Source organism: Camponotus floridanus, unplaced genomic scaffold (assembly GCF_003227725.1).
Source record: "Camponotus floridanus strain SB8 unplaced genomic scaffold, Cflo_v7.5 scaffold7, whole genome shotgun sequence".
NCBI classification, from domain to species: Eukaryota; Metazoa; Arthropoda; class Insecta; order Hymenoptera; family Formicidae; genus Camponotus; species Camponotus floridanus.
The window spans coordinates 1,569,595-1,584,947 of NW_020229838.1; the positions used below are offsets into that span (position 1 = coordinate 1,569,595).

Here is a 15,353-nt window from a genome sequence, read left to right on the forward strand (position 1 = left end):
TTCACGTGAAACAAAATTTATTTCATATCAGCTGATACTTTTGTTATGAAACGCTCTAATTCCTCCTCTGCTTTATAACGAATTTTAAAAAATTAAACAAAGTTTGTCCAATTATGCAAGTCATATAATTAAGTAAATCACTCTAACTAAAGCTTTATTAGATAATATTTCGTGTAAATTTCGTATATTTCGGATAAAGTGGATTATCTAGATGGAATATATCATGATATCCAAAATACTACATTACCATCCTGCAAGCAAGCATCAACTAAGCCAAATATTAATACTGTAAACATGATCTCTCTCCTATGTCAAGATTATAATTAATTCTAATAAAGAAATGTGCGAAATTAAATAAACGTGTTAAATGGATAAAAAAGATAAAATAATTTTCTAATAAAATTAATTTATATTTTTATATTTTTCTTACAATTGGTAAAATATCTCTCAAATCGACTATCGTTCAACTATATTCATTGTATCGCTCAAATAGCTATTTGAATACAAATTGATAAGAATAATAGAAGTTTTCTGCACAACTGTTTTTTAAGAATATTTTATCGTATATGGCAATAATTAATTATATCCTATAAGTAATTAATAAGTTTTTTGTATGTTCATAAGATGTTCGTTTTTATTATTATTAAAAGCTGACACAGTGTTTTACAAAGATCTTAAATCGCAAAAAACAAAAATGATTAGAATATTTTAGACATAACGATTAAAAAGCTGGATAATACTTTGTGACATCGCATTCATTATTCGGCAAATGTTGACAAGTTGGTACAGGCGGCACTTCGCAAATACATTTAACACAAATAGAAGTATAATCCGTATCCCTATTTAGCTCGTCGCCAATATGCATTTTCATGTTACCGAACAGACATACATTCTCATCTAAAAAAAGAAATATTGATAATCAATATAGATAATCATATTTTGTAAATTAAAAATATATGAAAATATTTAGATTTTTTATAAATATTTAATTTTAAGTTGAATATCTAATGTTAGAGATTCTTCTAATAGCGTGTCAATTAAACTGATCTAACAAAATTTTCTTACATTTACTAAATTGAAAGTACAGTGATAAAGTTAATTATATTTTAAAATTGCCTCATTTTAGAAGAATTGTAATATTAACATGCTATGGAAATTGATTTAGCGCGTTGTTCGTTACCCGCATGCAATGTTTGTCACAATTACTTCCTATTTGCCATGATTCATAGTGTAGGTGTAATCAGTATCGCTTGAATGTTCAAACGCGTATCAATATCTCATATTTGTCCCACTTTGTCTATATTCGCAATTACCGAATTAATTTGCCGCAAAATAAAAATATCGCGATTAAAGTGAAAAAGACAAAACCAGATTTTTAGTACGAAACAGTGCAAAAGATTAGCCACTCCAGTTAAACTAAAATATACTTTGAATTTGAATTTTATATAAAATATTCCAATTGGATAAAGAATTATTTATTTGAAAATTGTAGCTTTACGAATAAGTTTCAAAAAACAAAGTAATCGAAATTAATTGATAAAAAAATTAATTTACACGTTCTGAAAAAATAATTATAAATTATATTATTATTTGCGTTCCTTGAAAAATATGACAAAGATGCAAATAACACAGCGTAATAAAGTGCTTATTAGCATTTAAAATTGTTCTCGGAAGCATTTTGTGTTGAAATAATAGTTAGCCTGAAGTCATTAAAATCGAACAAATTAAACGCATCGAGGATTAAATCATATTTTGCAACAAATTGCACAAAAAATTTTGTTGTCAAACTGATGTATAGTGCAATATTTCCCGGATATATTTACGTCACAAGATATATTGATAATTAATAACATAATGATAAGTATGAAACGTACCGTCCAAATCTTCGCCAGATTTCAAATCATCATGATTATGAATTACAGTGTCATTAGAATTCTCTGAAAAATACGACAAAATAGATAAGATATGAATAACACGGAAGTAAATACACGAATAAATTGTATGCACTTCTTAAAAATGCGGAAACTTACGGCATCTTGAGCTTAAATGACAATCGATCTGAGGCAATTGATCGTTATAAAACACTGGAGCGCAATTTTGATAAACGTCGTTTGGATTACGGAATTCAGGACTGCAAAATGGACGTTTGGATTTGACACAGAAAGGCTCAATGTTTTTACCTGAAAGTATTAAAGTCCAAATTAAAATCGATACAGATGTATGCAATTTAAAAAAATTTTGATTGACAATTATCTGTGAATTGTAAAAATGTATAAGTTATTAATTAAGTTTATTTAAAAATAATTAAAATATTATATTATACATTTTTACCTTCGTATCCCGGTTGACAGATACAATTCAACTCTGGTTCATTCTTCACTTCGAAATACTCGCCATCTTGATATGTCTTTCCGTCTACAACGCAAGTGGCTCTGTCTTCCGGTTTCTCAGCTGAAATATATAAAGAGTTTTATTTATATATTCATATTATGCGAATATACATATTATTATGAATTATTATTTGCTTAATTCGTATTAAAAAATAATGCATGACTTGTGGAATAAATAATTTACATTCGAGTTTTAATAATAATAAATAAGAAAAAAAAAAATATATATATATATATATATATATATATATATATATATAATATATATATATATAATAATAATAATAAAATATATTAGAATAAGTTTTCTAATTTTGATACAGATAATTTCCATACAATTCATAAATTTCGATTCATAAAATTCAATATATAAATAGACATAAATAATTTATGACATTTAATGAAGAGAATATACTTACGACAAATTTCCTTTCCCTCGTCGCAACATCTTGACAGGTTTGCTCGTTTATAACAACCAGGTTTTATTGGTCCGAAGGCACAATCAACGCCAGCACATATAAATGCAGGACTACTTAAAAAGATTGTGCAATTTGAATAAACAAAATCTTATAATTTTATATTGCCTATAATCTGATTATAATTGATGCGACTTGATATCTTTGCGTTTAAATAAATTTTGTCGAAATAATTTCCATAAATTTCATTAAAGGTACAACCATTTTTAAATATAAACCAAAAATCTAGAAGTATGTAAAAAATCTAGAGTAATGAATGACATGTGAAATTATTTGCAAAAATGCATTAAATGGTTATAAAAAACGAGCGGAAACTAAACGCGATCTTATTAATGTAAAGAAATCCTGTACAAGATGTGAATTATGTCCATATATCTGACACGTGTTGCTATGGTAGAATAATTTTGAACTGTTGAGATGAATGTGATTTAAATAATGTGACATGAATCTTTTATAATATCGAATAAAGATGCGCTGGCTCATTGATATTCGTATTAAATACTTGTTCGTATTAAATGATTGTCACGCGGAATTTATAGAAAGATGGGAAAAGGACTTTTCAGTTAAAATATGAAATGGCTGGAGACAGTGCATTTTTATGATTATTTAATACGTTGTACATTGCATTGTATGACAAATGTTTGTTACATGCATATATATATATATATGCAAGAGCAAAAGAGTAGTTAGAGAATAATTTATAATAGTAATTATATTAATATAACTATTTGTAAATATCGTGTGAAAGTATTATTCTCACTTTTTTCTTACTTTGGTGACCGAATTATATTTCATTGATTTTCGCTGATAAACAATATATATATGTTCCGTTCATGTGTAAGTTATTTACGAGTGCAATGCGTTAAAATGATAATTATGTTAAAAAATCATACTTACACTCCATCATCCCATCCACGTCTACAAGTACACTCGATGTCGCATGGATTCGCATCTTCAGCCTTCAGATCTTCATCGATCTCGTACTCTTTCCCATTAACGTAACACTTGTTCTTAGATCTCTCCTTTAGATGGTCACAATTATATCTTTTCGCGCAACAATCACCTTCTTTTTCGTACACAGGTTTGCAGCGGAGAGACTCGTAATACCTCAATGGTCCCGGACATTTCGTTTTATCGCATTTCTCTTTATAAAAAAAAAAAGAATGGAAAAGATTTGATAAAAAATAATATTGAAAAATAATATTAAAATAATAATTTGATAAAAAATAATGCTGTAGATGGATGATTTACATCACAAATAAATAATTTACTATGTAGAGAATTTTTATTATTAATAGTTCCATCTCAGCGATTTTAAATCTACCGATATAACGACAGATTATTTTGAGATGAAATGAGATAATTATTCCGAAAATAATTAAAAGATTAAATTAAAAGTGGCAGGACAATAAAGTATCGCTTTTTTCTTAGGACTCACCCTGGTCAGCCGTAGCGACGGCGACGAAGAATATCACGCAGACACATATCTGAACAAGAAAAACATAACGCGACATTATCGAGCACGGCGTAAGAACTTCATTGCTCTTTGCCATCCGTGTTGCAGTATTTATTACTTCTGTTCGTTCGCGCTTGCTATTCGGAGAGGGATCGAGATGCGAGAAATGATGATCAATGCACGAATGAAAGACGGAGAGCGGGAAAATAAATACATGTATATGTATGAGAAATAGGAAATATATAAATGAAAAAATAATAAGGAAAGAATAAGGAAAAATAATAAGGAAAGAATAAGAGAAATAGGTAAAATTTAGAAAATAATAAAAAAGCTACAAGTCTATATAAATAAAAAACCAAGTATATAAGTCTATATAAGTGATTTCATTTATATTCGCTTATATAAGTCTATATAAGTGAAAAACCAATATACGCGAAAGTGATAATGCTTTTATTAATGCAGTACATCTACACTCATGTAGAGATTTTACGACGTGCAAAATTTATAAATACTTTCCATATTTTTGCACCAAATATAGCAATTTAACTATATTATTAATTGTTTAAATGATATGTTTCTTAAATATTATTACAGAGAAATTTAATCATGAAATGTAAAGTACCTCGGAAGACATTAAAGCTTCCGATTATGCAATCCACACATTATAAGTATATGAAGGTCCTCATAAAAATTTGCAAAAATTTTTTTAAGGATGCTGAGAAAGATGAATAATTTTTATACGAAATGTTGTTAAGAAAGAAAAATACTCTAAAATATAGATATTTCAATGCATTTATTATTAGATGCTTTAATTAATATACGTTAATATATGTGTGAAAAGAAGTGCCAACATACTGTCATTATCTAAATTTGTTGATAATAGAAAGTAGTTTTCACAGCATACAGCTCGATCAAAATTTTCTTTGTGTTTAAATGTAATACAGAGACTTCAAGAAATTTCTCGTTCTATTAAATATGCAATCAAATTAGGTCTGGTTAATATATTTTTACTTAATATTCTCATAATTGACTATTCAAAACACTTATTCCTCGAATTATTGCACGTTAAAAATCACTACTCAATGCAACAGTATTTTTTCTATTTTTTATTTAATAACTTTTTATTTTTTTAATTATATCTAATTTTTCTAATTTTTTTATTTATATCTTCGAATTATCTAAAGCAAAATTCCATTCAATTTATCGCAGATTTGTACGAATTGTTTAAATTTAATTCTCCAAGAATAAATATTTCTGTTTATAATTTTGTACGCTTTGTACTTGGATAAATGTGGCTATTTCTGTAAGAAAAAAATGGAAAAATTATCTTAATTAAAGGCGATGGAAAACTTTACTTCAAGATTACTCAAAGACAATGTTCCGTAGTGTTAGACGGTGTTCCGCGTAATCAATTTGCGAATAATGATATTAATCAAGCATATAATTCGAGAGAATGAATAATTTATTCTTCATCGTGGAGTCGAGCAAAGTTTGTATATCCGGTTACATAAGTTACATAATTAAGAAGATTGAAATTAATGCTCTCCGTCGAGGAATGTACACTTTAGATGAATTATGGAATTATCTGGATCGAATATCGCGATGTGTCCGAAACATGCATCATCATTTTGCAAACAAACAGCGACTACAAAACAAGTATTAATACCGCGAACGTGATCTCCCATGCGGCAGAATAATAATTATTCGGACGAAGAAACGTGCGAAATCGAGTGAACGTGTCAAATAAACTTAAAGATGGCATGATATTGTAATAACATATTGTCAATTTATATAGGATGTCAGGACAATCTCTTCCCCAAAAAAGCTCTTGTAGCTTACCTCGAGAGCTTTTCAAAACACAATAATAAAGCATTTTTTCACCGAGTACTTTTTGAGTTCTGAGGCTTGAAATAATCTCTTAAATTTACATAAACCATAAAATATCTAGTAAAATATTCATTTTATCTTACCTTAATATTTTTATGTACAAAATAATGAGAGGAATCAATTGGTATAAAGAAAACACATAATTGTTTCGAAAAAAAATGTAATTGTTAATTGCAAATTACATATTTTTTCTTCGAAACAATTATGTGTTTTCTTTACACCGATCGATTCCTCTCATTATTTTGTACATAAAAGTATTAAGGTAAGATAATCGAATAATGAATATTTTACTAGATATATATTTTATGGTTTATGTAAAAATTAAGAAATTATTTCAAGCCTCATAACTCGAAAAGTACTCGATGAAAAAACACTTTATTATAGTATATCGTTTCAATAAAGTGTGTCGAGCTGCAATGACAAATCAACAATTGACACGTGATGCTCTCTCGGATGATGAGAGATGAATTCTTCATTCGGACGTTCAAGATGCAACACCATTAAACGCGTTACTGCGTAAATCACCCGGGCGGTACTAGGGCACAGAATTGGCTCATAACTACGAATTTACTACATTTTGGCCGACAGTACGTTACACGTACCCGGGTCCCGAATGTTCGCCATTACACTCGGTTATAGCGGCTCGACCGATGTAAGCCGAATAAGTTCGTCCGCTCGGGAAACTGATTTATCGCGTTCGAGGGATTGGATCGTTAGTCTTATCCCTGTAAAACTAATGACTCAATCTCGATCGTTCCCCTGCCGACTGCCGGATTTATCGACCTGCGGATCGCGTACGATCGTGCGGAATATTTCCGCGGCTGGGGCGAATGCAAATTCGCCTCGAAAATCGCGAGATTTCTCGAATCAGCGAGAATCTTATCGCGAACGCGCAGCACTCTTGCTCGGTGATCCGAAAGAAAATGGTCTGCATAAATATCGGATTAATAACGTCGCTCTTTTTTACACGAGGACGATTGACACAGAAATTTCGGGTTTCAGCTAAAAAACAATTAACAATAATGAAGTGATGTCGTCGATTAATAAAACATGAGCTGAACATTTAAGTAACTTTGTCAAATTTATACATATGTACTTTATATTTTTTATTATTAATTCTTCATCCTTGATTAATTATTATAATTAAACATTCTTAATTCTAGTAAATTTTAAAAAATATATATAATACAATTTTTTTTAATTTACTAGAATTAAGAATATTTAATTATAATAATTAATCAACGATGAAAAATTATATAAAGCAACGATATAAACTTAATATAAAATCATATTTACTCAATTAATCTTTGGTATAAACTAAAAATTTATCTTTCTCTAAGCATAACATTTATTCAAAAAATGATGAGCATATCACTCTGAGATAACAAGAACCTTGAACTAAGGTCAATTATATGTCGCCTTCATTATCTATTGCGATATTTTTCACAGTTTCAAGTGTAAGACGCTAAAACATAAATTTCGAATGAAGTTTATCGTTGCTCAATGCATATGCGTTATTTATAATACACATGTATTATTTGTACTGAGAAAATAAAGCGAAGTGCATTCTAATGTTCTTCATTACTTTAATATATTTTACAAACATGAAGTAGCCGGAGTTTAATCTTTAATTTAATCTTTATTAACACGAGACGGGAGTCATGAATTTACACTTTTTTAATAATTCAATACATCTTGTTTTCGGCGTAGAATTAATTAATTATTAATCAAAGAACATATTTTATAATTAATAACGTAATATCTCAAGAGACAAACAAATGTTGGGGATATATTAATTAAAAGTTGCGAAAAATATTTGAAAAATTTTATTATTCACAATTCAAACATAATTATTTCACAATCAACAAAGAAAGAAAATTCATAATAAATAACTAAAGAACAAAATAGCTAATATAACATATATGATAAATCCAAATTGTTGAATGAATAATAATAATATCTTTATAGAACAAATTAAATATTAAGAATATGAGAGACATGTCTATAAAAGAAGCTTATAAAGGATAACAAATCAAATATATTATAGATTTCTAGAGATAGAAAGATTTACGGATAGTCAATGTGATGAGAGAAGAAGTTGCGAGTAATATTAGATTCAACATCGATATAAAAGAGGCAAAATACACTGGCAAAAGCTATACTTCTCCCATAAAAATAAGGTAAATCGAAAACAGCTCAAATATGCACAAGGTGATGAAACTTGAAAACGGCTGTCAGCAACTTGAAGTTCTCGATGCAAAGAGTTTTTGCAAACGGCGTACGATCTCATTTCCGAGTGAACGCTTTCGAATCATCGTCAAGTATCACAGTTTTCTTTAGTTGTAAACGATTTATTGCGCGCATACAACAAAATATCTAAAGAGTAAAAAGCACGAGTCCGAGTTGAAACTACCAGCTTCTCGCTGTAAATATTCGTGAATATACGCAAAAAATATGTTAAATGCTGCATTAAAAAAAATTTAGTTATGACCGTAAAAACGTACCGTAATTATAACCGTATTACGGCATATTTTGTAACCATAATTAAAGCTCGTGGATAAAAACTGTGATAAATAAGTGAGAAGACTGTTGCATACAGATTTATATTTATATTGAAGTTCTCTCAACTCCAAATGTATGCATTATTGATAGAGATGGAATTCGATAATTTGAGAAATAGCGTGAGTGAAAAAGAAATATAAATATGACTTAAATTTTCAAATTACTCGGAATTTACCGAAGTGTACGACACACAGCCAACGTCATGTCTCGATAAAAGTTAACTATAAATACGAGTCTCTCGCTCATAAATATAAGAGCTCGCATACTCTTATGTTTATCGATATTGCGAGCGCTTGCATTTAAATATTTAAAAAATAAGGAGACGAGAAAAAAGTTTGCGTAGAATATTACAAGAAAGCCGTGACGTCTTACGTGACGAAAATTGTGCGAGAGAATTTAAAGCCTCGCTCCTCGTTACCACGCGCTCTTCAAGATATCATGTCGTCATATTTTAGAATATTGTATAATGCAACCGGTTGAGAGGCTGAAGAACGCGACGGCCAAAACGACGACGACTAACATAAATTCGGTCAACTTAACGTTGCAACACTTTACTCTCTTAGTACCATCTCTCTCTCTCTCCTCCCTTCTCCCTTTTCCTCGGTCGTTCTTCCCTCCAGCACCTCGACGAGACCCGCTTCCTAGGAACTTGCGAAATTCCACGGTAAGCGCTGCACAAATTCTCGGGGGCGATATCGCGTCGTAAGAAAGTTCAAGTCGACGTTATCATTACTCGCACAATCGCGGACGTGAGAAAGTTGGCAGAAAGGAACGACGCAGGAACAATCCTTCAGCCGCCATTCGCTTCGAGCCTCGTCCTTGCTCCGACGAACCCTTATTAACGAGCACGTTCGTTTTATTTCACACTTATGCCCTTATGCGGAACAATTACTCTTCGTATGTAATGCAATCGAAAGTTTGCACTCGGAATAATAATCGCACGTCGTTATTTCCAAGTTAAATAAAATAAACGATGAACGATATTATATATTTATAATTATAAATTAAAATAGAAAAAAATACGATTAATTGATAATGGATGGAATTGCAAATGTATAGATTTTGACTTCTCAAATAACTTGAATTAATAAAATTTTCTCTATACATTTCAGTTTTTAAAACCTCTCGGAATAATATTAATCGTTAATTATATTTTTGTTTAATTGTATCAATAAAACTTTTTTTAAAAAGCACTGAAATATGAATTTAATTCTCGCACAAGCGGCAGTTTGCGAATTTTTGTGCGATGTAAGGATACGCAGATTTCCCGAGCTACTGTGTTTGCGTCTGACAACTAAATGGAAAATCGCATGTATGTTGAAGACACTCTCTAAAAGTTAGTGTGGAGTCGACGTAACTACAAGCTTAAAGCTTTGTCTGGACCAGCAGCCGTCAGGTTAGAGCGAGAAGAAAAACGTGGCTTATCCGTGAAAGCAAATGCGAAAACTAAAAGCCTCGCAAAGCCACGAGGGCACGAAGTAGAACAAATTTGTCTTCGGCGAGACGCTATCTTTTTTTTCCGTCCGTTAGATACGCGTATGTGTTTGTGTAACGTTGATTCCATAATACGTAGTGCGATTACGTTAAAAAATAGCGATATATTTTCCAGTCTCTAAGAATCAGCGGGAAAATTTGCATCTATGCTTGTCGGACAAGACAATCAGCTTTAAAGAATAACGCGAAAACAAAATACTTTTTTACATTTACTACATAACAAATAAAACGCAGCTTCATGCGATACAATCGGCCTAGATTCTAATATTTTTAAACGAGCAATTAGTTTAATGAAAATTGTATCGCATTTATTACATAACAAATAAGACATAGCTGAATGTGATATAATAGACTGATTTCCTTAGATTCTTATATTTTTAAAGCAAATTTGATAAAAATTATATCAACGTATCAAAATTGCATCAACAAATTTTGATCGAGATAGCAAGATTTTTATTCTTGTCTACCCATCTCATTAAATAAACGGAGAAAGTAGATACTACGATTGTTTTCACGGAAAATCTTGTGATTCAGTTATCCCATTATTCCATTATCCAACTATTCTGATAGCGATTGACTTGTAAGAGAGCGATTCCTTTACAAGAATCGTGAAAAGAAACTCTGAAAATATGTTTCAATTCTCTGTCGCTATTTTATTAATCTAATATTTTATTATAAACTGTGCCGCAAAAATATTATTATTTATCTCGACATTATTTTTTTAAACGAAAAACTCTTCTGCGCTTTTTCGCGATCTCGCACATCCGTTGGAATAATTTATTTGCCGCTTTTTCTCGCTTCATTGGAATCAAACGAAATTGATTCGCATCAATAACGGGGGATTTCTATTTTGCCGGATTAGAGACTCGAGCCTTGAATATACCCAACATAGATCGACATGAATCTATACGAGGGAAGGAGAGGGGCATTCCGTAATATCCACCAGGAGGTATTTAGCGGTGCGTCAATGCTGAAATGTGGAAGATGCCGCGGATCATCTCCCACTTCCATTATCAATATCTCGAGATATTCGCGGGAGTTGTGTGCAAGGGAGGTAGAGGCGGCGGCGGTAGAGGCTTTGGCGGATTTACGGGGCCGCGCTTCCAAAGTTCATCCGTTAATGACCGAGCCTTAGGCGGCCTAGGGTTGTAACTTTAGTCGCGAATATCCCACTATTCGAGCTGGCGTTTAACTAATGACACGTTGAGACGATATTGTCGTAACTTTCGATGTCACGAGAGCTCTGTCGCGATCTTCCAGCCACTGATGTACCTTAGCAAGTTCGACGAAAGGTGAGGCGATGATAACGGATGCTGCCTGCTCTGGAGAAGCTGCTGGGTAACTCATTCGATAAGCAAGAATTCAAAGTTACTTTTGTTGTCATAAAACTCTTTTGCTTCTTAATTATATATATGAATGCACTTTTATAAGAATATAATCTTTTAACCATGTATTTTTTCTTACACCCAAAATTTATCAAATTCATTTTCTAGGAATTTTTTTGATACCTGAATCTCAATCTGAATCAAAATTTTCAATATTAAAAAATTCAAGATGACGATCCAATATGATATAAAATTATAAATTTTTTCCTCAGATTCGGATTCTGTGAACCAAAAAATTCTCAAGAGGTTTTAAAAAAACGCAATTATTAGTTTAGACTTAGTACAGAACATAGTGTATTTTTATATAGAATTAATAAAAAAAACATGATGGAAAATTCTGAAAAATACTTTAAAGTGTACTAAGTTCATTAAGAAAAATGCCTTTTTGATTTTTATAATAGATTAGTAAAAAATGCATTTTTCCATGACAAAATACTAATTTTGAATATTTATTTTTATATGTGATATTTTTGCAATTAACAATTAATAATCTTATATTTTTTATACTTATTGATGTTTTAGGGATCTTGTAGAAACAAACTCCCTAATATTTGTTGTTAAAAAAGTAATTGAAAAAAATGTAAAAAAGTGAATTGTTGAGCGACTCATCATGACGCAAAGAGTTACAAAAATATAACTTTCGGTATATCATCGTGAATATAACTTACAAAGCACGATTCGAATTGCAAAGTGAATTACAAAACAGCTCGCTTATTATAGCTTTGCGAGTGTATTTTCCGAGATCTTTCTAAGAATTCTCTAAAATACTTGATTTACCTTGAATTATGTAAACTCCTTCGCGCTGCTCTTGTCAAAGACAAAGAGGAAAATCCGGAATCTAACAATAAGTGCACTCCTCGCGTCTCGATAAGGAGTTAATTACGTTATTTGACTTAGCAATTAAAGAACAGATTTTTCCGCCAACTCCGCAGCTCTACCGCCACTTCCTTTTTTTTACGAACAAAGTTAGTTTCGCGCGGGCCAAGTTAATTACAAGTTACGAAATTAGAACTTTACCGCCTGTTCCCGGACTTCAGAACGCAAATTAATCCAGCTGGACGAGAATACCAGCAGAAAAAAATATATAAGCGGATTCCGTTAAAAATGTCGTCCTCTTAACATCATGGCTGTTGCATCGAGACAACGAAATTTAAAAATTAAAATTGCAAGCATGTCTCACGCGACAAGAATTTTTCTTCCTTCTATGCATGTGTATTCACTGATATATGCAAAATATATATATTTTATTCATAGCTGAAATAAGGTAAAAATTGAATATTCAAGGCATTAAGATTAATTGGCAGATCTTTCCAATTGAAATACTTTTGTAATATCTTCTTTTTGCGCGAGAAGCTTCCCTCGCTTCCCCGCTGTGTGCCAGGGGATTAAAAGAAGAATTACCATATATCCACATAAGAGTGCAGAGAATTCTGAAATTAAAACCAACTTTTTCAACAATGTGACGGAGAAAATAATAAAGTTAGCTCGGTGCTTTTCAAGTCAACTCTTCATTCACACTTACTGAACTTACTACACATTTATGACTTCCGCTAAAAGTTGCTGCATAAAGGATGAATAATGCATTTCGTATTTTGCGAACGGCAATATATACTATATTTGATTTTTCGAGCCACAGTACTTTACTAGAAATAGCGCATCGAGAACGCTCAGGATGGAAAATGGCGTTTCGCAAAAAAAAGAACCTAAGTACTAGAAGAAGAGACTCGGAAAGATAGACTTTTGCAGATGGCATATTTGGAATATAAAGAGAAAGCAACGTAATAAAAAGACACGTCTAACGGTCCATGACGAAAGTCGTAAAAAAGATAAAAGTTAAAGTTCGATATTATGCAAAATCGCGATTACTCCATGGCTTTCTGTTATTCGTTGCACGTGTGTATCGATGCGGTCGCACAGACACGCATCGGTAATTTCGCGTTTGCGTATCGTGAATAATATGCGGCGAAAAGTACCCGAGGTAATTTAAATTAGGAAGACATTTCGCTGACTATAACACGGTTGCTATGTCGTTTATTTTTCGTAAATTATGCCGAGATCGTACCTCTCTGCGCTTCGAGAGCCATATATATTGCGGCGCACATACATAGGGTGACCAAAATGTATCGTAATCGATATTTAGATAGTAAAATCTCTGTAATAATTTCCAGCGAATAATTTATCATTGCTTATCAGTATAACTTATTAAAATACAAGCAGCAAGTTTTTAAATTATATTATAAAAATGATGCGATTCGGAGGAAAGGGCACATCAAAGTTTTTTTATTATTGATGATATTTAATAATTAATATTGGAGTCATTGCATAGATCAATTTAGACAAAAGTCCATAGTGATTATAATAAATCAATTATTCCTTAATCAATCGATTAAAAAAAGAGTTTAAGATCTTTTGAAGTTAAAAGATCTTCTTTTCAAATTGAGCGGAAAAATATTACATTTTCAAAAAGTAATATTTTTTATCGCCAGTAATCATATAAGTGTCATATATGTTAGCCACATATGTTATTTCTGTCAATTTCACGCAGATCCAAGGTCGCATAATTTTCGCCACCCTGTATTGCAACCGAGCTGCGAACGAGGGCGTTGTTTACGACCGGTGTGGAAGCGTAATTGAGTGCGCTTAATAAATAAACATGCTCGCGCTCGAATACGCATCCACGAGATGCATATGGGGATGAACTGTAAAAAATGAATTCATTTTTCAGAGAATGTTGGTCGACTCAGAAAATATGCGTTGCGACATTCCATTCAAATTACACAGGTTCGTGTGAAACATTAAAGAGTCATTTTAATCGTCGATTTTGCGATTAGATTTTTTCCGATCGATGAGAGGGAGAGAAAAATTAATATTCGCCAGCAGGCACACACATGCATTAGTAGAGATAAAAAAATGTATTATATTTTAAAAATAATATGAAAAGTAAGGATATTAATATTATAAAGATATTAAAATATATATTAAGGTATTAAAATATAATTTGCTATGTAATTTAAAAAGTGTAGTAGAAAATTTTTAATGAAGAGATGCTTCCGGAAGCGTATCTCGGTTCGATTGCGAAAAATCGAAGAAGGAAACTTGGGACAAGAGAAGAACTGAATCCGCTCGCATCCCTCTTTCAAGAAACGAATCTTGATTAATGGCGCAAGTTTGCGTTACCCTGTCCCGCACCGGCCATGCTCGGAATGCATAATGGGCGGAATATAATTAAAATTGAACCTGGCAGACGAAGCGGAAAGAAAGAGAGCCATCTTTCTTTCTTTCCCTCTCTCTCTCTCTTTCTCTCTTTCTTTCTCCCTTTTTCTTCTCTGCAATGGCGTTAGTAACCACGGAAAAATAACGTCGTTGGCCTCGCAATTAGCGGCGCCGTCTTTGAACAATGACGGCAATTAGATCGGTCCACGTCGAATGCACGCGAAAAGTGCATCGGCCGCGCGCACCAATCGTTAGAGAAACCTAAGAAAAATCGTCCTACTGTAAACGTTGCGCGAGAGAACAACGCCAGTGTTTCGTTAATGGCCAATTCGCTGAATGAAGTCGTTCGCTGTTCAGACCTTTCTTCAGCCGTGATGTCATCGTCTCGTGAGACGGGTTTAATCCAAGAGAGGTCTGGGATGGAAGTCCCTAAATTTCCCATTTTTCACACCTTTCTAGTGAAAAAGATGATAAAATTTCTCTTAAATGA

At 31.8% G+C, this 15,353-nt stretch overlaps 2 protein-coding genes and 1 long non-coding RNA gene across 7 annotated transcripts in view; 1 reads left to right on the forward strand and 2 right to left on the reverse strand.

The window, feature by feature from the left end:
* The window catches only part of LOC112639522, a 166,183-nt gene that overhangs the window by 79,604 nt on the left and 71,226 nt on the right, over positions 1-15,353 (forward strand). The gene's annotated exons all lie outside the window — the stretch shown is intronic.
* The window catches only part of LOC105255861, a 169,528-nt gene that overhangs the window by 58,018 nt on the left and 96,157 nt on the right, over positions 1-15,353 (reverse strand). The gene's annotated exons all lie outside the window — the stretch shown is intronic.
* On the reverse strand, positions 613-4,490 carry LOC105255860 (protein kinase C-binding protein NELL2). 2 transcript variants are annotated; one of them, XM_011265382.3, is made up of 7 exons: positions 4,305-4,490; positions 3,764-4,010; positions 2,810-2,919; positions 2,332-2,451; positions 2,031-2,180; positions 1,875-1,937; positions 613-897 (listed from the first exon to the last, which is right to left on the reverse strand). In XM_011265382.3, exons 1-7 carry the CDS (start codon positions 4,417-4,419, stop codon positions 722-724), a joined length of 981 nt encoding a protein of 326 aa, XP_011263684.1. In that variant the 5' UTR covers positions 4,420-4,490; the 3' UTR covers positions 613-721. The 2 variants fall into 2 exon arrangements, with proteins under 2 accessions (XP_011263684.1, XP_011263683.1); XM_011265381.3 differs by having other exon boundaries at positions 2,810-2,922.